This window comes from Strigops habroptila, chromosome 2 (genome assembly GCF_004027225.2).
Source record: "Strigops habroptila isolate Jane chromosome 2, bStrHab1.2.pri, whole genome shotgun sequence".
NCBI classification, from domain to species: Eukaryota; Metazoa; Chordata; class Aves; order Psittaciformes; family Psittacidae; genus Strigops; species Strigops habroptila.
The window spans coordinates 120089056-120115586 of NC_044278.2; the positions used below are offsets into that span (position 1 = coordinate 120089056).

The following is a 26531-nucleotide window of genomic DNA, read 5'->3' on the forward strand; positions in this document are numbered from 1 at the left end:
CAAACTGCTCATCCCCTGTAGCTCTTCCCTCTGTATGCGCTTGCAGTCATTACAAGGAGGTATTTGGCTGTGTGCATTACTTCACCATGCTACAACATAGAAATTTAACCAGCATATTTTGATGGTAACTTGTGTTCAGGCAGCTTTTATAAGTTACTCATGGTTCAGTTTTAGTCCCTAAGAAAAGCTGATGTGCCTGAGAGCTGTTTGCTCACCTGGCACATTGGATGCTCTAATAAAACTCCATATTCTTTCCTAATGGAGAATAATTTGGGTTATGAAAAATAAAACTGAGCAAAACAAAGTAAGCATTACATACACATCTGATTCATATCGTAACAAGATTAACTCGAGGTGTCTATTTGTGATGAGACCCTTTGACATTATAGCTTTTGTAGTCTGTGAATTGGATAACACTTGACTCAGAGGAATTCAGTCCAAGTCAGGGCATCATAATTCGTCTACTGCTTTCACCCATGCCCATCCCCACTGCCACTTAATACTGCAGAGAAGGCGAACGTGGGGGACTCAGAAGTGGTATAAACTGGTCACCTACCTAAAAATGCTAACTGTGGCTCTCCAAATCTTGCAGGCGCAGTATCTTGAATAGCCAGCTATTCAGGGGACCTAACAAGATCATACTGACCTTGGATGACCTCATCTTCATCAACCCAGAGCTACAGAAAAAGGTAAGTCCTTCCACTTGTGTAAGTAAATCCGGTGGGACACTCGAAAATAGGTTTGCTGTTTGGTATTTTCATACCCATGAAGCTCTGGAAGGTCCTTCACTTCTCCATGTCTCATTTTCCCCTGCATATCAGAACATTTCCTATATGCAGAATGTTTTTGAGTCTCAGATTAGATGCACATGCAGTGTCAGAGCTGTTATGATGATGTAAAATAGTATCCTTGTTTGCTTTTATTCTCATAGCCAGCCTCTATTCTTGTTCTTGGGGTTGGATGGTGCAGCACAGTTCATGTCCATTTATCTAAACCATCTTGCCCTTTAAAATAAAGTATCCGCATCTGAATTACTTATTGGGAACCATTCCTGGCCTGTGCTGGGTCCTGCCCAGACCTGGAGATCTCCTAGGGGACTGTTATTTGGCATAGACCAGGATCATGACAATGATATGGACTGCTGTGGAGCAATCCCTTTGCCTAGGTCACTGGCACAGATACAGGCTTCTTGCCTATGCCAGAGAAGACGCTTCCCTGTGCTTTGCTCAGAAAGACACCTGCCTCCTCTTCTATTTCCCTCAATCCACAGCATTTCCATCACCTAAAGTGCTGCTGTACTGTTTCAGACTTGTGGGGTTGACCTGTAGGCTCAACCTTATGAGCCTTTTAGAGGTATTGAGAGGGGTGAGATGGGAATTTTGGGAGGTTGTTAGCATGGGTGAAATGTATGGACAGAGGCAGAGCTGGAGTGGAGGGTTACATCCAAAGGTGGGAACTGTCCTATGCCTGCTTTTCTTGCCTTCCAGAGGATGACCTTGGATAGTCTGACTGATGCAAACAGCATAGCAGCAGATGGCAGAAGCCTGAAATCTGTAACTCGCTCCTCCTCCTTGAAAAGTGAAGCTGTCACCTATGAAACCTCCAACGTGGCTTTGTATGAGGTAGGTAGGGACCTCAGGCAGCCTTCTCCCACCGCTTCTGTTCACTGAGCTGCTCGAGGGAGGAACGTCTTGGGCTGCAGTCCCAGGATGGGAATACTGCTGATGGACCCTAAGGGTGAAAAGAAGTTACTCCCAAGCATGGACTTAGCAGTGTTTAAGGTGACTACCCAACCATCACCCTCACACCTGGAGGCATATGGGGTGGTAGCATTCAACATCCATTTGCAGCATTTCCAGGTCTTGTCCTTGTTAGAGATGTCACTACCTAAAGGCACCATGAAGAACCTTGCTCACTAGACAGCATTGAGTGGTGACATCTCTAATAAGGACCATTCTTATAAGATAAGGATCCAAATACACAGAATAAAGGCTATCAAGTTCCCCTTTGTGCCAATAGAATGGTATAGAGTTTAAGCAGAAGCAATGGCCAACAAAAGTCGTCACATCCATCAGTTCTTTCTTAAAAACACAGCTTTTTGCAAAAACAGCATGACAATTTTTCCTGAAAAGAAGCAAAATCAACAGGATCGTTAATGCCAGAGAGAAGCTCTGGACTGAGTTACTTTCTTTTTCCATAGAATCATAGAATGGTTTGAGTTGGAAAGGACCTTAAGGCTCATCCAGTTCCAACCCCCTGCCATGGGGAAGGACACTTTTCACTAGAGCAGGTTGCTCCAAGCCCCTGTGTCCAACCTGGCCTTGAACACTGCCAGGGCTGGGGCAGCCACAGCTTCTCTGGGCAACCTTTTAATCAATTTATCATTGTTTATTGACACTAATACACCTTCCAGGTACGAAGTTATGATCTGGGTGAAGGTCCTGCCTTGCCCCATCTTTTGAGGGTTTGCTGTGGATATTCTTATTCGGGTGCAGTATAGAAAGCATCTGCTGCCAAGAACATTGAAAATCCCCAACCGCTTTTGAAGTGAAGGATCTGAAATTCAGACCTAGTTCCTAATGTTAGCTGTTGCTCAGAGACTTGCTCTATCATTCACCCACTGTATTGTGGACAGGGAGACTGGGTATGGCTGAAAAAGTTTGAGACAGGAGCAGCTCACCATCTGCGGCAAAGCTCCACCAGCATCTTGAGGAAGGTAGGAACAGGGGATGGTTGGGTGTGTGGAGGGAAGGTTGTTTGGGGGACTTGTCACAGAATCATAGATTGATTTGTCTTGGAAAGGACCTTAAGATCATCTAGTTCCAACTCCTCTGCCGTGGGTAGGGAAGCCTCACATTAGACCATGTCACCCAAGGCTCTGTCCAACTTAGCCTTGGACTTGACTTTTGGTGACTGCAGGGTGTTGTTATTCTCTTTATCTCCTATTTATCCACTGAATCATGTGTCGTGGCTGTCAATGAGTCTTGCCCAGTGAAATCTGATGGAATGGACCATGCATGATTGCATCTGACAAACTTACTGATGACCCATGTGTCAGAGTCAGCAGCCTGCTGAACCCCTTCCTGGACCTACCACTTCAGAGCTGACGCAATGCTGAATGGACTACGAGTCCTCTAAGTGACCTTGTCTGCAAAAGCAGAGCAGTTTGGAGGAAATCATCCCTGCCTGTGTCAGGGCAGGGTGATGCACTGGCAGCTATTTTCATATGCTATTTGTTGGCAGTGTGACACAAACACGATTGTGCATTTCTCTGGGATTTGCTTTGCGTCTCCAGCTAAGATGCCTGTTGTAAGTTTTACTTTTAGTCTTCAATTTTTTTATTACTACTAAATGACAAGCAAATATATTTATTTTTCAAATTCGAGGCCATTAGTCATTGGCAGCTACTGCTAATATGAGTGGCATTTTTATGCATATAAATATATTAGATTTAGCAGGGCATGTCTCCAAAGGCACCACTGATGGATGACTTTGGATCCTCCAAGCATGTTGTTGCTTTCCAGATCATACCAAAGCTGGAGCAAGACTCCACATGCTGAACTCAATTTACCCCAGTGAACCCATGTTGTCCTAGTAGAAGATCCAATCCAGCTTGTCTTAAAGAACAACAAATTTCTCTTCAGTTTGCTTTTGCTGTCTTGCTGTCTTTGTCTTAATGGATAGACTAAGAAAACCAAAGCTTACAGAGTGTAGGATAGCTGAAAGCAAGCAGCAAAGATGCTGTTTTCTTCCCCATTGCTGTGTGCAGAACTGTTTGGTAGTACAATGATAAGGGCATCTAATGATATAAACAACTGCTGAGCAGATAGATACCTGGCTGACGCGGTCTCGCTGTGATTCCCTGTCTTGTTTCAGATGAAAGATCTGCGTCATGAGAATGTGAATCTTTTCCTGGGCTTTTTCTCTGACTGTGGCATCTTTGCCATAGTGACAGAGTACTGCTCCCGAGGAAGCCTGGAGGACTTGCTGAGGAACGAAGATATGAAGCTGGATTGGATGTTCAAATCCTCTCTTGTGATGGATCTAATTAAAGTAAATCCATTGCTGCTGCTGAGGACTTTTACATTGACATAGTTATTTCATCCAGGACTTTGGGATTGTTATAATAACACAGGGAAAACCAATGTGAAAATTATACTGGTATAAAGGGGTTTTAATGGAGACCTCTTATTCTTGTTTCATTGTCATCTGAGAGAAGCACTATTTGGGGTAACAGGACTACATCCATGCAGTAGGATGAGAGGTTGAAACTGCACATCAGGCTAGAAGATCATCTAGAACAGTGAAATTGGTGGCAAATTCATACTTACCAAAGGTCCCTTATTGTCACAAATCAGAAATGCATCCAGCATAGAACCAAACCGTATCCATCCCCTACAACAGGATGGTTACACATAGGGTCACTTTAAAAGAGTGTTCACACACTTCTGATCATGTCCCATATGTTTTTATCCCCCTAATAGTGAACTACCAATCTGGGACAGATAGCCTATAGAGGTTAGACTGCCAGAGCCATTCTTACAGCCCATGATCCACCTTCTGATCCTCCTTGAGGGAGCTGGGTAAGGGCACCTGGCTCTTAATGGCTTCCCTTGACCTAACCATTGGGCACCACTCGTGCCCACCTCCTTTACCTTGTCCAAAAGTACAACTTCCAAGAGCAATGAGTCCTAAGGCTATGGAGGGAGGCATTCAACTATTCCTGAAGTCCTTTCCAGTATTGCTTCAGGGTGCAGTTAACCTAATTCTTATTCCTAATCCACTTCTGAACTTTTCCCATAGTTTCTTGGGTTGATCAGGACCACACCTGACAGAGTCAATGCTGTTTCTGATGCCATCCAGGGTGGCAATTTGGCCTACTGTCTCTGAATGCTGGTGGATAATATAATTCTTGAGGAATAGCCTTGATCGTTTCTGTGTTTCATAGGGAATTAGGTATTTGCATCACCGAGATTTTGCCCATGGACGTCTCAAGTCTCGTAACTGTGTTGTGGACGGCCGCTTTGTGCTGAAGATAACTGACTATGGCTATAATGAGCTCTTAGAAGCACAGAAATGCCCCTATATTCAGCCGCCCCCAGAAGGTAGGTGCCATAATGAAATATTTGTTTTAGATATATTTGTCTATTGATTTAACATGTCCTAATGCAATTGCAGGCCAGTGGCCAAATAATGATTTATGTGCTCAATCTCACAACATCTAGTTACCTGTATAAAATGCATTGTTACAGGAAAGGATAAGCAAAGCTTTTTTTCAGAATTCTTGACAGTGAAGTGAATAGCAGAGGGTCTTGGTAAGGAAAAAGGATTTTATTGCAAGCAGTGGCAGAACTTACGCTTGTTGTAGTTGGAGAAGGATTTAAGTGCCCCTGAAATCTGATCAATCCTGAATGTCTGTGACTGGTGGAACTGGCTTCACATCCTTGGCCCCAACCCTATATTTGAAGTTTTAGGTTAACCTAAAGGCAAAGAGTTTTGTTTTGTAAAATTAAACCATCTAGACACAATACGATACAGGTCTCTTTGAAATAGGTCCAATGCCAATCACCGAAGGCAGCCACATGACATTCCCACCACTTTAGACAGCATTTCATGGCATCAGGTTTGGAGAATTGGACAGGATTTCTTTCAACCGGCCATTGCCTTAGAGTTCCTCTGGTGTCCCAGTTTGTTCTTGAAACCTGGTTTCAAGGAACACGTATGTAGTGTTTCAATCCCTCTGTCTCAGGATTTGATTCCTACACATTTCCAGTGTCTCAGATAGGACAGTTGCCAGAAGACCTTCTCCTCATCCTTTACAAAAATGATATATATTGCAGTAGATGAAATGTTCCTTATTCCTATTACTCACAATGCATAGTTACCAGGGTAACAATATCCCAGTTTGAAGATTTATTTCTTGATGAAGCTGGGTATGTTTTACAACTGTGCCTTTCACCACTTGAACTATTGGAGTATAAAGACTGATTGTGCTTCAGACTGCCACAAACTGCTTTCACAGAAACCACTTTCCTCTAAGAAGAACTACAGAAAATATTTTACGAAGTGTTGCTTTGTGGAAGAGCAATAACAGGGGCAAGAAATCCAGGCTTCAGTGCCAAAGTTTTGCCTGAGTGATATTTCCAAGCAATGAAAAGTGTTGAAGCTTTTGGCAATGGTGAGATGTTTTATGTTGAAGTTCAGGACTGGTGTTACAGGATGTAAGTCGTTGTATAGCAATAATTCTTTTAGAAGGTGAACTGAAATTTGGAAAACCCAAGTGTTTTGTCAAGATGGAAGTTTAATATTTCTAAGACCTCCCAAGAAATAGAGGACTTGATCCAGTAAATAATGAAGTATGTTCCAACCTTCCCCCATATGACTGGAATGAAGCGTTCATTTAAGCACCTAATTTGCAATAGTCTGAGCTCATGTATAGGAAACCTGATGCTCCTGCACCTTTTAGAGTTGCTCTGGACAGCTCCTGAGTTGCTGAGGGACCCGGACATGCGCAGGAAAGGCACGTTCAAAGGGGACATTTACAGCTTTGCCATCATCCTACAAGAAGTGGTTGTTCGGGGTCCACCGTACTGCATGTCAGAACTCTCAGCTGAAGGTAGGCAACCATTTCAGTACATTTTTAAGGCTTTACAGAGAGCGTTCATAAAAGTTCTGGTCAAGTCCCTTGGGTAAAGCATTAACATGGAAATAATGTCCTGATCTTACGACCTTTCTCAGTGACAAAAGACTGTTTTCAACAAAACATCCATAATAAACATCAAAATGTGTAGCTCTGGTACACTGACTCATCAGTGCTAACAATGGGGTTGGGGCTCTGGCTACCCCAAGGTGCTTCAGAGCTGGCCAGCAGTGAGGCCACTGCTGCACCTCCAGTTCCCTGTCCAAACTTTGACTTTTCATCACAGTGGGGCATGGAATCTGATGGCAGAATTTCCTATAGCTTGGAAAATCCTTTGTTTCCCATAGCTTGGAAAGTCCTTTGCTTCCCACAGCTTGGAAACACCTTTGCTTCCCAGTCTTCAGCCCTTTTTTGCATGCCATGGAGGTTGAGGTTTTTGAGCCGGACCCTTCATTAGCATCCTATTTTGTCTATCTGTCCATCTATTTTTCCTTAATCACTTCCTCATTAAAGAGGTTCTCTCTTCAGCAGAGGTCAAAGTGATACATCACTGACTCGTATATGGGGTGGCTTGTATGAGAAATAGCAAATAGGTGAACTTCTTAGGAACTGCTCATGATGCAATCTCCCTACTTCAAACCATGTTGTGCATGCACAGGAAGGGCAAACGCACTGTGGTCAGGGTCAGGTCACAAGCACTTGAATAAGGAGAGTGAGAACAATCAAAAACGGGCTGATTTCAGTGAAAGCCCATTCTCAACATGTTTTAAGCTGGATAGTCGGTAGATGGGATATGGGTATTAAGTATCTGCCATTTCAGGGCCTGAAAAAACACTTCCAAGCTGCTGCAACAAAGCAATGATGATGATTGTGATGTAACCCACTCTGTAATTCAGAGCTGGACCTATGATGTAGCCTATGATGTAATTAACAGGTGTCCCCCCACCTATTCCCCCTGGGGAACCTCCAGCACATGTTGAGCATCATGATGATGAATTTCTACTCACTGCATCCTAATCCTCAAGGAGCTTTCACTCGTGGCGTGAACTTTAAAACTGTCTGGGGAAGGCATTTCCCCTTGGCTGCCCCTTGGAAATATCTAGGCCAGGTGCTTTGTTTAGTTCATTTGGTGGAGAATGGTGGGATGAGCCAAAGAGCTTTAAAGTAAACTGTCAACACTAAAAAGCTCTGGGTACTCACAGTAACAGCTGTGGAAATGAAGGGCTCCTGCCAGAAAGAGGGTGGTTTTCACTCCGCTTGGCTGCTCTGCACTTCGCAAAATGAAACCTTCAAATGCAATCACTTTGATTTTTTATTTAAGCAGGAAGATATAGTTCTATTGTACAAAAAGCACTTTTCCTCCAGGATATTCTTACTAAGAAATACCTGAATCGAAGTCAGGGTTGGGGTTCAGACGTCACACTCCCCAATCCTTCAGCTGTCAATAAAACCTGCAGCTTCACTCCTTCTCTGTAATGCTGTTTCATCTAAAAGCTGCAGATTCCAGGTCTGACTTCTCAAGGTCTGAAAGCCCAAACCCAGTTTCTTATTAGTTTTATTTCATCTCTGGATATAGAGTTGTTTCCCAGAAATTGTTTTGAACCCAAGCTGTCCCCCTTAAAATACTTTCCACTGTCTCCATTCCCATCAACCTCCTATGTACTGGTTCCCAGTTAACAATGAAGCATCACACGCTGATATCCTTCCTGTCTGGGCTCAGTCTTATCCCTCTGCTCTCTTAGAGGACTGCAGATCCTAATAGAGTCAGAAGCAATTTCATTAAACACAAGCCTGCAGGCACACACATCCATGTCATGCAACCTTCCCCCATCCAGCCACTTTATTGCTCATAACCTGGTTCTCCAGGGACAAGGCAACGGATGAATCTCTTGTCTTTTAAACCCTCCAAGAGACTCCTGGCAAAGGAAAGCAGAACCAGCTTCATTTGACACTGCCATTGGGTGGTGAGGAATAAGGGTGATGGGTGAAGGAGCGAGCAAGGGATAGGTGAAAAGATCCATGTGCTTTATCCACACCAAGACCCTCCATCTCACAACGTGCTTCCCGTTCTTCTCTTTGTCACAGAAATCATAAAGAAAGTGAAGAAGCCCCCTCCCCTGTGCCGCCCAAACATAGCCCCTGAGTTGGCCCCCATGAAGTGCATCCAGGTAATGAAGGAATGCTGGGGTGAAGCCCCCGAACGACGTCCAACCTTTGAGGAGGTATTTCTTAAGGTCAGTGAATAGAGCAGCAGGTTCCATCCTTTGTTTGTACTTGGCAGGGAATCGTGTTTTATTCCTTGAAGTGAACCCTTAAATAATGATTGAAGAAGTCCCAGAGCTCTAGTTTTGCCTTTGCAGTTGGGTTATTTTATGGTTCATGGTGTCTGGCTTGCACCTTGTCCTGAATATGGGCTGCCATGGCACCACCACATGGGGTGTAAAGCAGGCTGAACACGGGATGGTGTCTTCACATTTGCAGTGTACTTGCACAGATGACCTGATGGAGATCCAAGATCTGTAAATTGTGATAGCACCTTCAGATCAATATGGGGTTTTGATCTTCTAAAGTATTTAAAAGGTGATTAATTTAAATAGAAAATTCACCAAAGGCTCTTAAACACAAAGATACAAGGTTTGGCATGAGAAGTCTCTGAACTGCAGGTTGGTGAAGGCTGGGAGCATATCCCAGGGAAATATGACGGTACCTGAGCCCTGTTTGAACAGCTTTCCCAGACATCTATTACTAGCCAATCTCATGGACTGGCAAAATAAACCCTTTGTCCAATCCGGCAGTACTGTTCCTATGTTCTTATAAGGTCAAAGTAGGTGAACCAATATTAATGATTTTTACCTTTTGGTTCTATGAAATTCTGAATAATTTTACACCCATATGACTCCACTGTTGAGTCTATGGCAGCTTCTGAAGCCACAGATTATCCAAATGGTCCAGAGGCTCATCTTCAGGTCAAGAGGTGAGAGCAAGACTCAATGAAGAATTGAGGGTGGGAGGTGGCAGTACACATACATGCCACTGTGCAAAGGTGGATTTAAGATCAGTAACACATAAGCAGGTTGTAAGTATTGTCAATGATCTGAAATTTGCACCTCTGAACATAAATGGCTGCAAATTACCCTAAAGGTTGGTCATTGGACAAATGAAGGTGCAAATTTGCAGCACGATAGGACTCTACAATAACTCACATACATGTTGTTATCTCATGGAAGGTGGTATTTCACTTAAGTTTCGCTGAAAGTTCACAAGCAACACACTCCTCGGCAGTTGCCATGGTTATTGATGCAAATTCACCCTCTATTGTGCCTTTTTATTGTTGAATTCTTGCAACTTACAAAGCCAATCTTTAACATTGTTCCTTTAAAATAAGTATTGCTTTCTGTTCCTTCCCAAACTTAGTGTGAAACAATGGTGTAATGAGATGGAGAAATAACTCTCCAGTTTGATTTTCCAGTTCAAAACCATCAACAAAGGGAAGAAGACCAATATCATTGACTCAATGCTCAGGATGCTTGAACAGTATTCGAGCAACCTGGAAGATTTAATCAGGGAGCGGACTGAAGAGCTGGAGATTGAAAAGCAGAAGACAGAGAAACTGCTGTCACAAATGCTCCCCCCGTAAGTATTGGTACTTTAGATAGTAAGAAGACCCCAGCCCATATCTAGACTGGACAAAACTGGTCTCCAGAAGTGAGCAAGATTGCAGAGCTGACCTCCACTTTTGGCAAGCACTTTCCAACCAAAGAAAGAAACTTAAATCAATTCTTGTTACAGACATATAGAACCTCCTATTTAGTGGAAAATCTTTTAAGCACAGTAGGACAAGAGTGGTGAAGGTCTTGGGCATGTACTACAAAAGGTTTTGTGCCCTGCCATCATTGTTTGTGTTATTACAGATCAGTGGCAGAAGCCCTCAAGACTGGTGGCACTGTGGAGCCAGAGTATTTTGACCAGGTGACTATCTACTTCAGTGATATCGTGGGCTTCACAACCATTTCAGCCCTCAGTGAACCCATTGAAGTAGTTGACCTCCTGAATGATCTTTACACACTCTTTGATGCTGTTCTTGGAAACCATGATGTTTACAAGGTGAGGATCGAACTGTCTATGGATCAAACACCCTTGTAGCTTTATCCTATTTCTCTTTTCCATCTTTTTTTCAATGTATTTATATATTTATATATTAATGTATTTATATTTTAATGCAATGGCATTTGCTAGGTGGAGACCATTGGTGATGCCTACATGGTTGCCTCAGGGCTCCCAAAACGGAATGGAAACAAGCACGCGGCTGAGATAGCCAACATGTCCTTGGACATCCTCAGCTCAGTGGGATCGTTCAAAATGAGGCACATGCCAGACATTCCCCTCAGAATACGAATTGGGCTGCACACAGGTAAGCGCCTGGATATCAAAGAACTCCTCTGCAATTGTATTTCCAGCTTTGAATGTTCTCTCCTTGCCTGCCCCAAAACAAGCACCCTTGGAAGATGCTTTAAAATCTTCCGTAGCAACAAGGGCATTAAAATGGAAACACAAACCCCAAGGAGGAAAACGGCTCAGTGTCATTTGGGGGAGGAATTGTGCATTCTGTCCCAGTCAGGAGCTACATCAGACATATTAGTCACAAGGGTTTCGTTGAAAGGGTGGCTCTTTGATGTGCCATAGTATCATCACTGGTGTGATATGGGGACATCCAGTGATGTCTTTGTAACTCTGTTACGAAATAAAAAAAGCACAAAAAAACAGGTGTATAGAGCGAAAGAATGAAAGTTTGAGGAGATTTATTCCAGGTAGAACATAACTTGAAAGATATGTGATACAGCTATTCAGAAAAAGTGATGTTGTAAAGAAAGTAAATTATCTCTAATGTAGAAGTCATCATCTATTCAATTAACAGAAAAGTGGCTTGTTTACAAAGAAAAGAGGAAGTTCTTTTCTTTATACAAAGTGTAATTAAATTCCAAAACAAAACCAAAAACAAACCAAAACAAAGACAGGAGGACTGCAGTCGTGTAAGTGAAAGCATGACTGGGATTTTAAATGGAAGACATCTGCTGTTATGATAGAATCATTATTTTTAGAAGAGATATATAGACACATTGGTGTCATTGTGAACACCAATGACAATATAATAGGCATTCATTAATACATTTTTCCCAGCTGTTCATCATCAGAGTTCTTGTGTCTTCCTCTAAAGCACCAGGTACTTGCCCATCATGGGAAGCCAAACATTGAATAAGACTGTCCAGGAGTCTGATTTAGCATTACAGGGTTTTTTTTTCCTTCTGCCTATCCAATAATGCCCACATTTTTGCAACTTCAGCATGCAAGTGTTTTACAGAAATCAATATCCCAGTTCCTGTTGTACACATGGGGAAACAAGAGCAGAGAGAAGGAAGTATCTCACCCAGAATATCCCAGAGCAGAGCTAAAATCAGTATTTCATAGAATAACAGATTAGAAGGGACCTCGAGGATCATCTGGTGCAACCTTGGATATTTCATATCTCATATCAAAGGTTGATATTTCATATCTCCTAGACCATATAAGATCTTCTTTTGGGGTTATCTCTGAAAACTAATCTCCGTACCATTTTTCTTGGAGTTTAGAGGTCTTAGCTGGCCCTTTACAGAAGCCTAAAGTGTTAAGGAATGATTGCAGGAGCACTGCAAGTTTAATACTCTGGCAGAAATTAGACGAGACTATGGCCCCACCTTGTCTTGCTCAGAGCAGGAGTCTCCGGAGCACAAACAGCACATTTTCAACATGGAAAGAGAGGAATTCAGTGCACAACATCTGCTTCTGGCTGTTGACAGCAGTTCTGCAACATGTCTTCTATGCACCCAGCCAAATATCTATCCCTAGGTGATGTGTATGGGGGGTAGTTACTTTTTTTCTTGGTTTTATGAACTCTGGGTATCTGGAAAGCGGTGTTGCTATGAGCTGTTGTGTAGAGTGTAAAAGAAAGAGGGGGAGGAATTGGTGTTTTCTTGCTAAAGAAGCAGAAGCCAGATCATGTTTTGCACAGATTTGGCAACTTTGTACTCTCATGGGAGCAGTGAGAAATGTACGCTTCAAAACAACGCAGATCTCCAAGCCACCGAGCTGACAGCAGAGTTTGATTAACCCTGGACCCCGTTTCTCCTGAGGAAAGAAGCATGAAGAGGGAATCACCAGCATCATGAAAGCATTGAGGAAGCACTTAGGGAGAGGAGGGCTTGGCTAATGCTTTCACTGTCCTGGAAAGGATGGAGAATGGGTGTGAACACCAATTTTGTTGGCCAACTGCTCTTTGGAAACTGGTGCCAAGAAGAGCTTGTGATCCCCTCTCTGATAAAGCAGTAAATGCCATTTGAGCATGGGCTGCCCATGTCCCTCCAACCCCAATGGAGAGCTAAACCCCTGGGAACTTCTGCTGGCCCGTGCCCATAGCCCACTTGTGGCAATACATAGGTAAGGTGAAGAAGACAAGAAGACCAGCGTTTGCTCTGCAGTTTCTCCCCAGCTTTAAACTCACCCTGGAGTCTTGGCTCTCCTCTCTTGACTTCACTCCATGTCCGGCAAAACTCAGCTGACTCAGCTGTTTCCACGCCATCCATGTCTGGGGTGGAGAAGAACAGTCAGGGAGAGCAGTGGTGAGAAAACAAGCTTTTCCACAGTGGCTGAAAGGATCTGTTTGTTAGTCAGGCTCTGTGGCAACAAGCCCCACACTTCAATGGAGTTTATTAACCTCCATGGCACCACTGACGTCTGTTGCAGGGTCTTAGCCCAGCACCACTCATTAACTGACCCTGAAAGCCCTGGCAAAGGGCCATTCCAAAATAAACCAGCAAACTTGTATAATTAAACAATGAGGCCATAACATTCTCATCACAGGGTGTCTGGTTTCCTCTATAACTTGTTGCTGTGAGAGATTTATGGCTGGAAGTCTTTGTTGGCCATTTGCTGGAGCTGTCTAGACAAGGGGGAACGCACATAGTCAGCGAAGGCAGCGAGTGAATTAACTCCTGGATGCTTTCAACATGGAGAAGTCCTTTGGGAATGCTTGCACTGTAGGGTTGCTTTTGAACTAATAACTTTGTGCAACAGGAGGACAGGCTTAAAAGCAGTGCACTAGAATGATAGTACCTCACCCTAAAAATCTTGCCCACCTCAGGTTGTGAGCTTTGCAGATATGATTTCTGTCCATGGCAGGGGGTTGGAACTAGATGATCTTAAGGTCCTTTCCAACCCAAACCATTCTATGATTCTGTGATTGGATGATTGCATTGACTAAATAGGAAACCTAAATTCAGGTACCCCAGTGGAGGTGTTTCTGGGAGTGTTAGGGAGAACGAACTCATTTTGTGGTTGGTGGAGATCTGGTGGACATTTAAGTGGACCTTGGGAAGCTCTTCAGATGCAGGAGTGGAAAGTGTCTCATGGCTCAATTGGCTGCGTTGGCTTGGCCTCCACAACTATTGGCTGGGCCTCCCGAAATAAAAACTCAGTTGATTCAGCTGTTTCTACACCACCCACAGATGCCTGATTGAGTCCAGAGGAGGCCATGGAGCTGCTGCGAGGGCTGGAGCAGCTCTGCTCTGGAGCCAGGCTGAGAGAGCTGGGCTGGGGCAGGCTGGAGAAGAGAAGGCTCCTGAAGGGGAGACCTTAGAGCAGCTCCAGTGCCTAAAGGGGCTCCAGGAAATCTGGAGAGGGGCTTTGGGCAAGGGCCTGGAGGGACAGGAAAAGGGGGAATGACTTCAACCTGTCAGAGGGGAAATTGAGATGAGCTCTTAGGCAGAAGCTCTTCCCTGTGAGGGTGCTGAGGCGCTGGCACAGACTTTTCCCAGAGAAGCTGTGGCTGCCCCATCCCTGGCAGTGTTCAAGGCCAGGTTGGACACAGGGGCTTGGAGCAACCTGCTCTAGTGGAAGGTGTCCCTGCCTGTGGCAGGGGGTTGGAACTGAATGAGTTTTAAGGTTCCTTCTAACCCAAACCATTTCATGATTCTATGACTACGCAGGAGCTCAGCTGCCTATATTTGTGCTTCTTAAATGAAATTAAATTCTCCTCAGCGAGGGATGTTTTTTGACAAGAACCACTTTTTTGTGTCCTTGCAACACCTATTACTGAAGGAGCTTTGATCATTACTGAGATATGCGAGTGCTGCTGTCATGTCATCACCACAAGATGAAGAGAGGTGGTGTTATGTGAGTCAGTGTTTTCTCAGGGAAAGCTCTTATTGAAGCATGAATTAAATAATCTCCAACAAGACTCTTTTTAAGTCAGTGTGTGCATGTTAAGAACCAGTTAGGTAAGCATTAGGCCCTTGACCCACTAGTATCAACAGTGCCTTTACAGTTGTGCTGTAGAAGTGCCTATAGACTAGACCATGAAAAAACTTCCTCTAGTGGATTTAGCACCTCTCCTGAAGAGCTTAAACCAAATTAGGGATTACTGATAAGAATGAGAATTAAACTAGAAGAGATTCTGAGGAGCAGTGTCTTATCCAAGGTTGCATGGCACATGGGCAATAAAAAACCCCAAACATTAAATCAGGTTCTTCTGATCTTCAGCAGTCCCTGCACGCTGTATTTGATCCAGACATAGCTGTTGAAGTCCTTGTAACATACTTGGTATGTAGCACTCTTCTTTTCTTTTTTAATCTTTAATCAAGTGTTGCTTCACCAGGCAGGAGATAAAATCTGCCTCACTTCTGTTTGCATCTGCTGTAAATTATATTACAATCCTGTTACTTTGATTCTGCAACAACAACTTTTCAGAGGTCACAGCAAGAGGGGTTCTTGCAAAGTTCCATAGCTGAAAGCTATGGAGATTCATTGTCTTTAAGATGTGTCGGAAAACTATATGAAGAATCAGTTTTTGTAACTAAGAAGGCTAAAATCACAGTAAAATTACAGTGTCCTAAAACAAGTAACTGGTAATCGGAGACTCTCTTCATCAGGGACTGTAGTGATAGGACAAGGGTTCAAACTGTAGTGATGGGTTCAAACTGAAACAGGGGAAGTTCAGGTTAGATATAAGGAAGAAGTTCTTTACTGTGAGGGTGGCGAGGCCCTGGCACAGGGTGCCCAAAGAAGTGGTAAATGTTCCATCCCTGGCAGTGTACAAGGCCAGGTTGGACAGAGCCTTGGGTGACATGGTCTAGTGTGAGGTGTCCCTGCTCATGGCAGGGGGTTGGAAGTGGATGATCTTAAGATCCTTTCCAACTCTAAGTATTCTATGATTCTATGGTCGCTTCTAAATTAGCCTATTGTTAATATTATTGTTGTTATTATTATTTTAAAATCAACATTTTGACCTACAACTCTTTTTTTATTTAAAAGCCTTCTCTATACCATCATTTCAAACACTGTTGATGTTGTACTATGTTCACATCTAACCTTGCATGGGAAAAGATTTCCTTGTTGTCAGTTTTGCCAGATCTTAACCCAGAAGGATCATGACATTAAAAAAGCAGGCAGAGCCTGAAAAGACACAGGACATAAATGAATCCAATGCAAGACAGAGAGGGCTGTCTTTTTCACTGCAGGAAGCCCCACACCTCCTTTATATTGCTGAGAGCATTCACTTCAGTTCCTTATCTTTTCTTCTCTTGCATTTCTTTTGCAATCCTGATATCTTCAATTGGGGGTGATGAAATTTAGTGTCTCATCCTTCAGAGCACATTCCAAACATCATCTAAGCCCAGTGCCACAGATGACAATTGTCTGTGCTGTTTGGCTGTCATACATTATCTCCGTGTATGTGTATGTTCACGTAAATCTTGCACACATACCTCTCCCCAAGATCTTGGCACTGGTTCTTTGGGAGCTACTTTGGAAGGGAGTGGATCTTGTCTACAGAATGAGAAAGAGGGAAAATAATCACGTTTTGGCTAGACAGGAGAGCTAATGATGTCTTCCTTTCCAAGGAGGGGTCACAGGGTGGTCCAATGTGCTGCCAGCATCTCTGGATTTCCAAGGCTGGTTTTCAATCCTGTTTCACTGGGATACAGGGCATGTCACAAGATCTGAGCCTTAGTTTTCTTAGATGGAAAAGGAGGTCTTTTTAAAATGAGATTATGATAGTCCTTGGGATTCCATGAACTCTGAACAGATTTCTCCTAGATGATGGTGAACTGAGGTCCTACCACATAAGACCTTTCTAAAGCATAAGACACCAATGTGCAATCCATAGAAATGCTTAGTTTTTGATCACCTGTAGCAAGCACCAAAACCAAAGAGATCTTTAAAAATCCTTCTCCTCTGTTCCTAAGTGGGTTTGGAGTATCAGAGGAGAGGATGAGATTCGTTTGTTGGTGTGTTCCTTGATTCATGCAGTACCATCTGAGTCATACAGATGACATATGTCTTTCAGGGCCTTGTGTGGCAGGCGTGGTGGGGCTCACCATGCCACGGTACTGCCTCTTTGGAGACACAGTGAACACAGCATCACGAATGGAGTCCACGGGCCTGCGTGAGTATATGGGACAGCCCCTGGGGTGGGTGGTTGAAGGAACTTCTCAAGACAGGTGAAGAAATGTGCATCTTCAGTTATAAGCATCGCAACTGAATCAGCTCTGAAGAAAGGGGCAAGTCAAACAACAAAATCATCAGCTTTGCCATTTCAGGTTGGCATTTAAGACCTTGCCTTCCAGCTACAGTCCTCTGATGTGGATCCCGCTAACCAAAATCAACATGAATATTGCCCTAGATTTCTCATACATGGGTTGGATCTTGCTTTCAGTGCTGAGAACCCTTGACTCAGATCTGTTGTTGCACAGTAAAATAAGGCACTTACCTGTGGGCACTGCTTCCATTGTGCTGGAGGGAGAGAAAAGCAGACCACATGCAACTATGTCTAGCAACATGAAGGGCATCATTTGTGATGGCTTCATTTATCAATGATAACAATTCCATGAACAAGTGTCGGAAGGTCCTAACAAAATCCTTAAGCTTTCCTTCCTCTTTGGGTTTTCTTGATGTGCTTCTTGATGGGTTGATGTTCAGACTATTTTTCCCCTAAGGTTTCACTTTTCTTTTCCTAAGGCTTCCAGTTATAAAAGCAACAGTCTACATGCACAGAGTCAATAGCTGCAGCCAGTTCTTATTGTCCCATGGCTGGAGACTTCTATATATGTAAAAAGAGATGGTGGGGAAGAAACATTTACCTGCTTTTCAGTCACACATGTACACAGATCTACTGTTCATTGCTTTGCTGTCTTTGCCTGAGACAGGGATATGCAAACCAGAGTGGTTGAACTGTGGGTGACACAGTGGACAGCTAGTAACAGCAGTGTCAGAGCCCTGGATGTGTTTTGAATCTCCTTTTCATGTTCAGGCTGTCGGTACAAGCTGGTTTCGAAGGGCAACGTCTCATACATTTTCATCCTTGATCTCTGATCTCCCTTTTGGTATTTTCAACAGCTCTAAGAAATTACCCACTGTGTCTGGTTTACAAGCTACACAAAGCCTGGGATACTCAATATCTTGAGGTCTTGCCAGGTTAGAAACGCATTGCAGTACATGTGCCACATTGGAACTTTTCCACTCTTCTATACAATCCTCACATTTTTGGCTCCAGTGATTTTGATTAGACTAATGAAAACTAATAATCAGGCTAATCATTAATTGAGGAAAATTGCCTTTTTTGTGGTTATGGCTGACTTATTTCAAGAGCATTGCATTTGGAAAGCAGTGGAAAGGAGGAAATACTTTTGATTGATAGCAGATTTCTAATGGCAAGACAGATACTTGAGGAATCCCGAGGTTTAGACCCTTGGAAGTGCAAAGTCCCACTAAGACTGGAGACAGCAGGAGCACTGCAGATACAAAAGCATCTTTATACATTAATAGAAATTTATATAGATATGCAGTAATAGGAAGACTGTAGGTTAGTGTCTCAGGAAAGGTAACTCAAAGCTGTCTAGTTTTCCTCTGCATAAATTGGTTTTTCACCCATCCTTCAAGGGGGAACGGAATGTGATCAATGCATTTGAAATAAAAGTTCAACATAAACAACAACAAAGAAAACTATTCAGGGGTAAAATATTTAGAAACATTCTGTGGCTTGTCCACAGCAGCAGAACAACAACAAATTCCAGTAAGTTCCGGCAATCTCTGTAAAACAAACTGGGGGAGATGGAAAATTAATAAAGATCTCTACTTTTGCCCTTTTTGTTCATAGACTGTTGATGGCAGCTCTACGTGGAATCAATTACTGAAAAACCCAGATAGTTCTAGATAAACAAACAGCCATATTTTTGTTATGTCCCCTTGCAAATTGCATTTCTTAAATCACTTTCAAATGATGTTGGGTGTCTGGAGCAGGACAGTTGGTTATCTTTCTTTTTCTTGCTCTCAAGTTACTCTATGGAAATAGATAAAACCAATATTTTTGATTGCAGCTGATAATGTTGATGAGAAACCATTTACCATCTTTATTAAGAGCTGGACTTCTACACTTAGCATGTTTAGTATCCCTCTCCAGAAGTCCTCAGTTTAGATCTCCTCTCACCCTGTGCTCATTATAGCCCAATCTGGAAAGATCCATCCATCAGCATCAAACTTTACATAGCTTTACAATAGCTTCACACCTGCATGCTTTGGAGTGTTCTTCCTTGCCAGTACAAAGCAGGGGGGAATTTGCAGAGTGTGTGCAGTATAGTGATCCAGCTGTTTTGCTTTTTGTTCTCAGCTTACAGAATTCATGTCAGCCAAAGTACAGTGGATACACTTCGGAGTCTAAATGAAGGCTATGAAATTGTACCTAGGGGGAAAACAGAGCTGAAGGTAAGAAGGCCAGGGCTGTGTGAAGTGCTTCACATGGGGGAATCTTCTTGCTTGAAGAATTTCCATATTAAGCTCTTGTTTAGCCTTCATCCACCAATCTGCCTTTGGATCCTTCCCAAATTGTCCTCATCAGTTGTTTCAATACATGAGGTAAATATTGAAGGACTGTAGGATCGAGGAATCAGCTGTATGCACTGGATCTATTTATTTAGGACTCTATTTAGTCCACCCTTGATAGAAGCTGCTACTTTTCACAATGTCCAAACAAGGCAAACAATCCAAAACGTCACTTCTCCCCTGACATAGCAAATAGACAGCAGTAGGAGCTTTGTTTGCCTTAAACACTTACAGTAAGTAGTCTGAATATGGCCCAGGTCCCTCAACAATCTTTCATGGTGAGTGGAATCATCTCAACCGAGTTCATATGTCTGCAAGTGAAGATATAAGGTAATTATTCCAGGTTTAGTCAATGGAAAGAAACCTTTACATAGTGGAGATAAATTGGCACTTTAGGAAATTACTAACCTGACTTTCAGGGTCCAGTTTATGTGAAGATGAATGTTGCTCAAGAAGTGTTTGTTTTCCTCCACTTCTCCCTTCAAAGGTGATTGACTCTGATATCAGTGCCTACAGCTCATCAGATGCCTCTCACCCATAATCATCTTATTTGGTAGAACAAGCAACATTAATTGAGAGATATTATGACAGTTTGAGCCTCCTCTTTTAGGATAGTGAAATTCAAATAATCTCTGAGCCATTGTGAAGGAGAGCCCAAGATTTCCAGCTATGCTTTGTCTCTGGGTATATATGAAGCCAAATGAAGTGGTTATGTATCGAACAGAGGGTGGTCAGAAAGCTGCTCTTTATCTGGATTTTGTTTTCATTTAGGGTAAAGGAGTAGAAGACACATACTGGTTAGTTGGGAAAAAAGGCTTTCTGAAGCCCTTACCTAAACCTCCTGAAATGAAGCCAGGGTAAGTGTGACTTCCTCGCTGTTCAATACATTCATTAAAAGGTCCTTGTTGAAGTTCACAGGCTGAATATCTGTCTGTCCGTGTTATCTGTTTGCAAACATCTACATCATTTTCCTTAGGTGACTTACATGTTCAGGCATAGTAGTGGGGCTCATAAGTGTGGTTTCTTCAACTCCTCTCCTTAATCACAGTTCCCAGGAAGTGCATGGAAACTTGCTGCTTCCCCACTATAGTCCCTTGGAGACTGAGCACCAGGGAGTTCCCTCCTGAATCTCCTTCCTACTCTGTGTGAGTATGGGAGATGCACATGTAGGGACACTTTCAGGTCTCTCGTGTCATCTGTATGTAGGTGACACTCAGATTTTTCTCTCCTTCCATCAAACTTCTGTAGAAACCACCAGCTTCATTCACCATATAAACATGTTTCTTCCCTGTAGCACTGTTCATTCAAACAGAGCAATAAAGAGACTTTGCGTTGTGAAAATATGTCACCATTAGGTAACTAAAGACTTAATTATGTTGCTTCCATAGAAGTGGTGGTGAGCAAAGATTGAGCACTTGAAATTCATTAAGCCATTTAGTAGCTTTGCAATGCCTGGCTTTGCAAACAGAGTACTCCCTGTTCGGCTGTCATATGCTGTATGCCTGGAAAGGGTGTTGTGGTCAGGCCATAAAAACCAGGAGTGGCATTTGTTTGACAAGAACAGTGTGGTCACCCACATTAAAGCTACTCAACCTTGACTCCCTTTGTAGTCAACAAAGAGAAATACATGCTCACGGGTCTGATTCATCTGGCCTGCTTGGAAGTCTGTATTAGAAGATGAATTGCCCTTGCAAGATGCCTGTTTTGACTGTAAAGAGGTCCTACAGTGGCTAGCTCAGAGACAGATGTCTGACAGCAAACAGGGTCTGTGTTTACTTTAACTTTCCTTGAGCAATCTTGTTCTAAGTTTTCTCTCATTTTCTCTTAGAAAAATGAAAATGGTTTTAATCTTCTTTTGCAGATAATGGTAAACTACTTAGGCAGTTGAATAGAGGGCAGTCCATGTGCTCAGAGCCCTCCCAGAGCTTTCTTGGTGTAGAATGGAATTAACAGTATTTTGGGCCATATCTTTGATGTTATCTGGATGTCAATCAGAGTGGAAGGTAGAAGGTTACTGCAAGATAATTTTGAGAGACAGTATTTCTTAGGCTTGGAGACCTTGATGGAAATAAGCTATTCAGTGATGTGTGTTAATACCAGTGACGCATTGGGAAATATGAACTGGGAGGGGTTTTGCCAGATTAGTGAGGTGGGTTGGTTTACCTTGCAACCAAGGAAGCACCAAGACTTCTACCTTGATAGTAGGTTCTTCTCATTCTGATTTTACCATTTAAAAGTTATGTGTTAGGCCTCTGTTGACTGCTGAGGTTCTTTCCATTATCCTCAAAAATCCTGTCCTCTGGTCATTTGTGCCAAAATCAGACTTATGAAGGCCTGAGCTGTTTCTAAACATGGATTGTAAATGACAGAAAATACATCAGGTCCACGGGGACAGTAACAGGAGGCAAAAAATTTTCCTATGTACCCAGGATCGGGGAATATTAAGCATCCTTGTGTAACCTCAGAAGAACCCACTAGTAGCACTGCAGAGAGGGAGGTGTCTGCTCGTATCCCAAGGCCCTGATCTTCACTGTTCTTTTGCAGTATTTCTGTCCCCATAGTCAAACAGCAGTTGAAAAAATGTGAAAGTAATCAGAAGAAAAAGCAAAGTTATATGAAACTGAAACCTAGTGAAGGGTCAAAATGAAGGCTATACCGCATGGAAGTCAAATGTCAAAGGGCAGAAAGAAGTAATTGGATGTTCAAGCAAAGCAAATATTTGGAGAATTGCCTCATGCATATGCTGTGCTATTATCGGACAGATATCAGACATTATGTTCTGTTTTTCCAGCCTTATCTTAATAGTTCAGTTTTGTGTCAGATGATTATGAGAGGTTGAAGGTTGTTTTTCTCATACTGGCCAGTATGCTAACTTCAAGTCACTGCCTCATACTCCTACATGAATTTCCATATCTATAGGCTTTTGAGCTGAAGAAGGAGGTACTGAATGAATTCCTCTTCTACTCATCTTTTCACCCTGTCCTGAAGGAACTCATCTTCTATTTAGGTCTTTCCTTTCCATGAGGTCCATGAGCATTTACTTTTATCTCATGCTTTATTTTGTGACTTGGGTGGCCTAAGCATCTACAGATGGGAAGTTGTGGTGGTATTTCATAGGAGAAGGTTAATAAATTGTGCTTGGCCTCATGTTCATACTGTGGAAACACAAATCTGTGTGCCGTGGATTTAAGAGTCAGATCCTAGGGATGGATGTTCTGTGTGAAGAAAGGGGTCAAAGATGCCCTAAGGAAAATTATTTAATCTTCATAAAAATATCTGGATCTGTGGCTGACCCCATGAGTTATCTCATATGAACAACTTGATGAGCTCAGCTTCACTGATGGTCCGTTAATGCTTCTTACTGCCATAGCCTTTGAGATATGGAGTATTTCAGGCCTTCATTGCAGTGTTTTATGGCAAAGACAGCAGGTAACATTGGAAAACACTGCTAGCTTTCTATTATTTCCCATGACCTAGAACTCATCAGCCAATCAAAGCTATAAGCACAGCCCTTGGCAGAAGGATTTATTGGCATGTGAAGGCAATTTTCCAGCTCCGATAGGCAGTCATGAGCAGATCTATGATTAAGTAGCTCATAGAGCTGTTCATAGATGTCTAAGCATAAATCAAGCTTCATTATCCTATTGTGCTTGCAGTAGTCTTAGCACCCTAGACCTGGGGAACTGTCCTTGACCTTACAAAGGTGAGTTTATATGCAGGTTAGAAGCCAAACTTCAGCAAACTTGAAAATATGAAAGAATTTCATTATGTGATTGGGTTAATACCCAGTGGTCCAGTGATAATAACTTCTTCTGATATTTCTGAAGTTGCTGAGAGAATACATCTGGTTATTCAGTAATAAACCCCAAGCCACCATCAAATGAAAGCTGGAGAGGGACTTTTTAAAAGGGCATGTAGTGACAGGACAAGGGAGAATGGCTTTAACCTGACAGAGGGGAGATTTAGGCTACACTGCTCTCCCTCATGACATCTAAACAGGCTTTCTCATTATATAACAGCCCAAAAGCTGTTTTATAAACAACAGTGCTGAGGTATAAGAGAGAAAAGTACCAAGAAGAAACCATTTCAGGGCTGCTTTTAGCTACCAGATGCTTAAAGTAAGAAAAACTGGAGTATGACAAAAGATGGGTTAAAACAAAATAAACCACCTTAGGAAGCAAGTAACCTCAGAGAAAATCCAGGCTGGTTTAAAGACAAAGGTGTGTAGGAAGCCATCAATGAATGGGCTCCAGGGCTGATCAGAGCAGGACTACAGAGCTGGGATGTAACAGGCTGCCCAAGACACCTGCACCAATAGTATATGCATTGCTCCATTATATGGCTTCATGCAAAGTGGGGATAAGAGAAAGAGAAAGGAGGACAGAGAAGACTGTGTCTGAATCCCTACAACCCAGGTCTCAAAGAAATTTGAGTTGCAGTTGTTCTCACCAAAGGGTACGGAGTGGCCAAGTCATAAAGATGTTCTGTCTATGGGTCTAAGCCTTTTCTCCTCTAACTGGGAATTAGAAGCTGTGCTGGATGCCTATGGTTCAAGCCAGGGATTTGTGTTTTCAGTGTTTAGAAAAAAACCATTGTAACTCACCATATTTAGAAAAGGGAAGGCAAATTCTTTAACTCCAGGGAGCTGGAGTGCAAGACCTTACAGATATTCTCCTTCTGGCTTTGGAAACAAGGTGGTGGGAAGAGAGGACCTTGGAATAAAAACAACTGACTTCAGTCAGAGGGGCTTTGCAAGAGGTTGGGATGGAGGGTGCAGAATCAGCCATCTCCAGTTGCTCAGGCATTAGTGAGTTCAGGAGATGTGTCAGTGCTGTTTGCACAGCATTTTTCTTATTGTTATTGTGCTGTGGATGAAAGTCAAGTCATTATCAAACGGTTTAATACTCATGTGAGCAGTGTTTGGAGATGAAGCTGAGAAAATCTGATACTGTGCTTGATCTACAAATACCCTGATCAGGTCTTTACCTTCTGCAGGTCAAAACCTGCTGCACTATTGTGCAGAAGTATGCAGCAACATTCTCTACTCCCCTGTGGATGAAGTCCTGCTGGGTGCAGTCAAAGAATAAGCCCCTCACGCTTACTCCTGTGTGGCTGAATTTTGCTACTGCTTGCATAAAGAGGCTCAAAACAAAGCATTCCTCTCCCCTCCAACTGATAGCATTTAATCTTATTAAGAGATAGCATAGACACCTCCATCTGAGCTGGTCATCTTACACATCATAGAGTCAGCGCAGGGAAACAGGCACATATAGGTGCCCCACAGAGGACACCTACTTTGGGATAGACCCCATCTGCAGCCCAGCAGTGCCTACTTCCTTCCACTGGCTTGGAAGAGAGCCCAAGGAATTTGGCTCAGATAGAGACGTCTCTGCTGCAGATAGCTAAATTTCAGGGAAATAAATCCCACCTGACTTACAGATTCCCAGAAAAAACCATTCCTCATTCAGCCCATCGGGTTTATATCCTCCCAGCTTCCCTGTCCTTGGGACCTACCCCTAAAGACTCCAGCACTCACAGGAAGGTTTATAAACAGAGATCAATGTTTCTATAAAAAGGAAAGGTATTCCCAAAGCTGAGGATTTAGGTAAGGCATGGAAGGACAGCTTGGTTAGATGTTTCCATATGTAGGACAGAATTGGCAAAAGAGCTGAAACTTGATTCTGATCTCCCTCGGGAAAGGATGTTAAATTTGTGCTAAGCTTTCAGGGAAAACTGGTTGTCTCTAGGGACAGTTAAATAGGATTTCCATTTGGAAATGTGCCCATAGCTTTGGGAGCTGAGATCTTCTGAAAGCAATGCCCCTGGAAGACCAAGAGGCACAGAGGTGGGAGCTGAACTAACCGAAGGCAAGATCTTCACAGCAGTTTTGTTCTGCTCTTCCCTTTGATGAATGAGTGGGAGGATCAGAGGAATAACAGAATAATTCTCCGAGGATTCATCTTGTCTAATGGATTCTGGACACATCCACGATAGATATGTAGCTTGTGCCCCTCAGTCAGCAAAGTTATTCATCTCATGCTGGGAGAAGTGTCTAAGATGAGCCCTCTGGATGTGCCTGGCTATACAGATTACAAAAGATGCTTGTCTCAGAGCAGGCACTTCACTTTGGGATGCGTGAAATTAAATTACCCAACCTCACCCTTTGCAATAAGTCAAGCTGAAGTGGTACAAGAGGGGAATAAGTAAGATCAGAACCAGGCCTATTGTTTTCCTTTTTCACACCAGAAGACACTTCCCTTTCACTCGGTCTCTGTTACGGTCTGTTCTTTATTGCAGATGAAACTGAACTGGTTCTTTCTCTAATGGCCTACATGTTCACTGCAGGTCTAAAGCCCATGGCTTACCCTTGGAAGAAATTGCAGAGTTCAAAAGGAGGAAAGCTGCAAAACTCATTGGCAAAAGGGCCTAGATCTGAGGTAGTAGCTGTAGGACAGTCCCAAAGTAGCGCTGCTATTTATTGCCTGCTTATGTGTTATTTGTCTGCATTTTGCTGATTTTAGTGCCATGCTTGATTTTTCTTTCTATTTGGTAAAAAATATGTATTATTCTTTTAAAGTGTCTCATTTGAAAGATGCTCAGAACAGCAGCAAAGCTGTCTAAAGATAGTAGTAGCCTTGTTGGGCGATCTCCTAGCAAATATATTACCTATTACCACATTCATTCCTGAAAGACATACAGTCTTACTGTGTTTACCAGCAGTGTATTATCAATCCACTGGATGTCTATGTGCACTGTGCCAGGATGAGCCTAGTCCATGGTAAACAGAGAGATAAAGCCTGAAAGAATCCACATTGCCTGTTGTTGCTTTCCCGCAATGTATATCTCCTGCCTAGTGTAATTCCGTATCTCATGACACGAAGCAAGATGCAGCTCTGTTATTCATCACTCCAGTTCCTATGGTACAAGAAATAAATGTGGATTTAGGATGATTTTGTTGGAATTCAGAAGTACATGGAGTATAACA

The 26531-nt window shown here is 42.8% G+C and overlaps 1 protein-coding gene across 1 annotated transcript in view; it reads left to right on the forward strand.

The window, feature by feature from the left end:
- The window catches only part of LOC115604462 (retinal guanylyl cyclase 2-like), a 38734-nt gene extending 12758 nt beyond the window's left edge, over positions 1-25976 (forward strand). Inside the window, 14 exon segments of the mRNA XM_030477586.1 lie at positions 593-689; positions 1488-1622; positions 2636-2716; positions 3877-4053; positions 4949-5105; positions 6467-6616; positions 8726-8874; positions 10110-10273; positions 10552-10744; positions 10877-11051; positions 17016-17114; positions 19335-19429; positions 20318-20403; positions 25892-25976. Coding sequence (XP_030333446.1) covers positions 593-689; positions 1488-1622; positions 2636-2716; positions 3877-4053; positions 4949-5105; positions 6467-6616; positions 8726-8874; positions 10110-10273; positions 10552-10744; positions 10877-11051; positions 17016-17114; positions 19335-19429; positions 20318-20403; positions 25892-25976 — 1843 coding nt within the window.
- Positions 25977-26531: the final 555 nt, after the last annotated feature.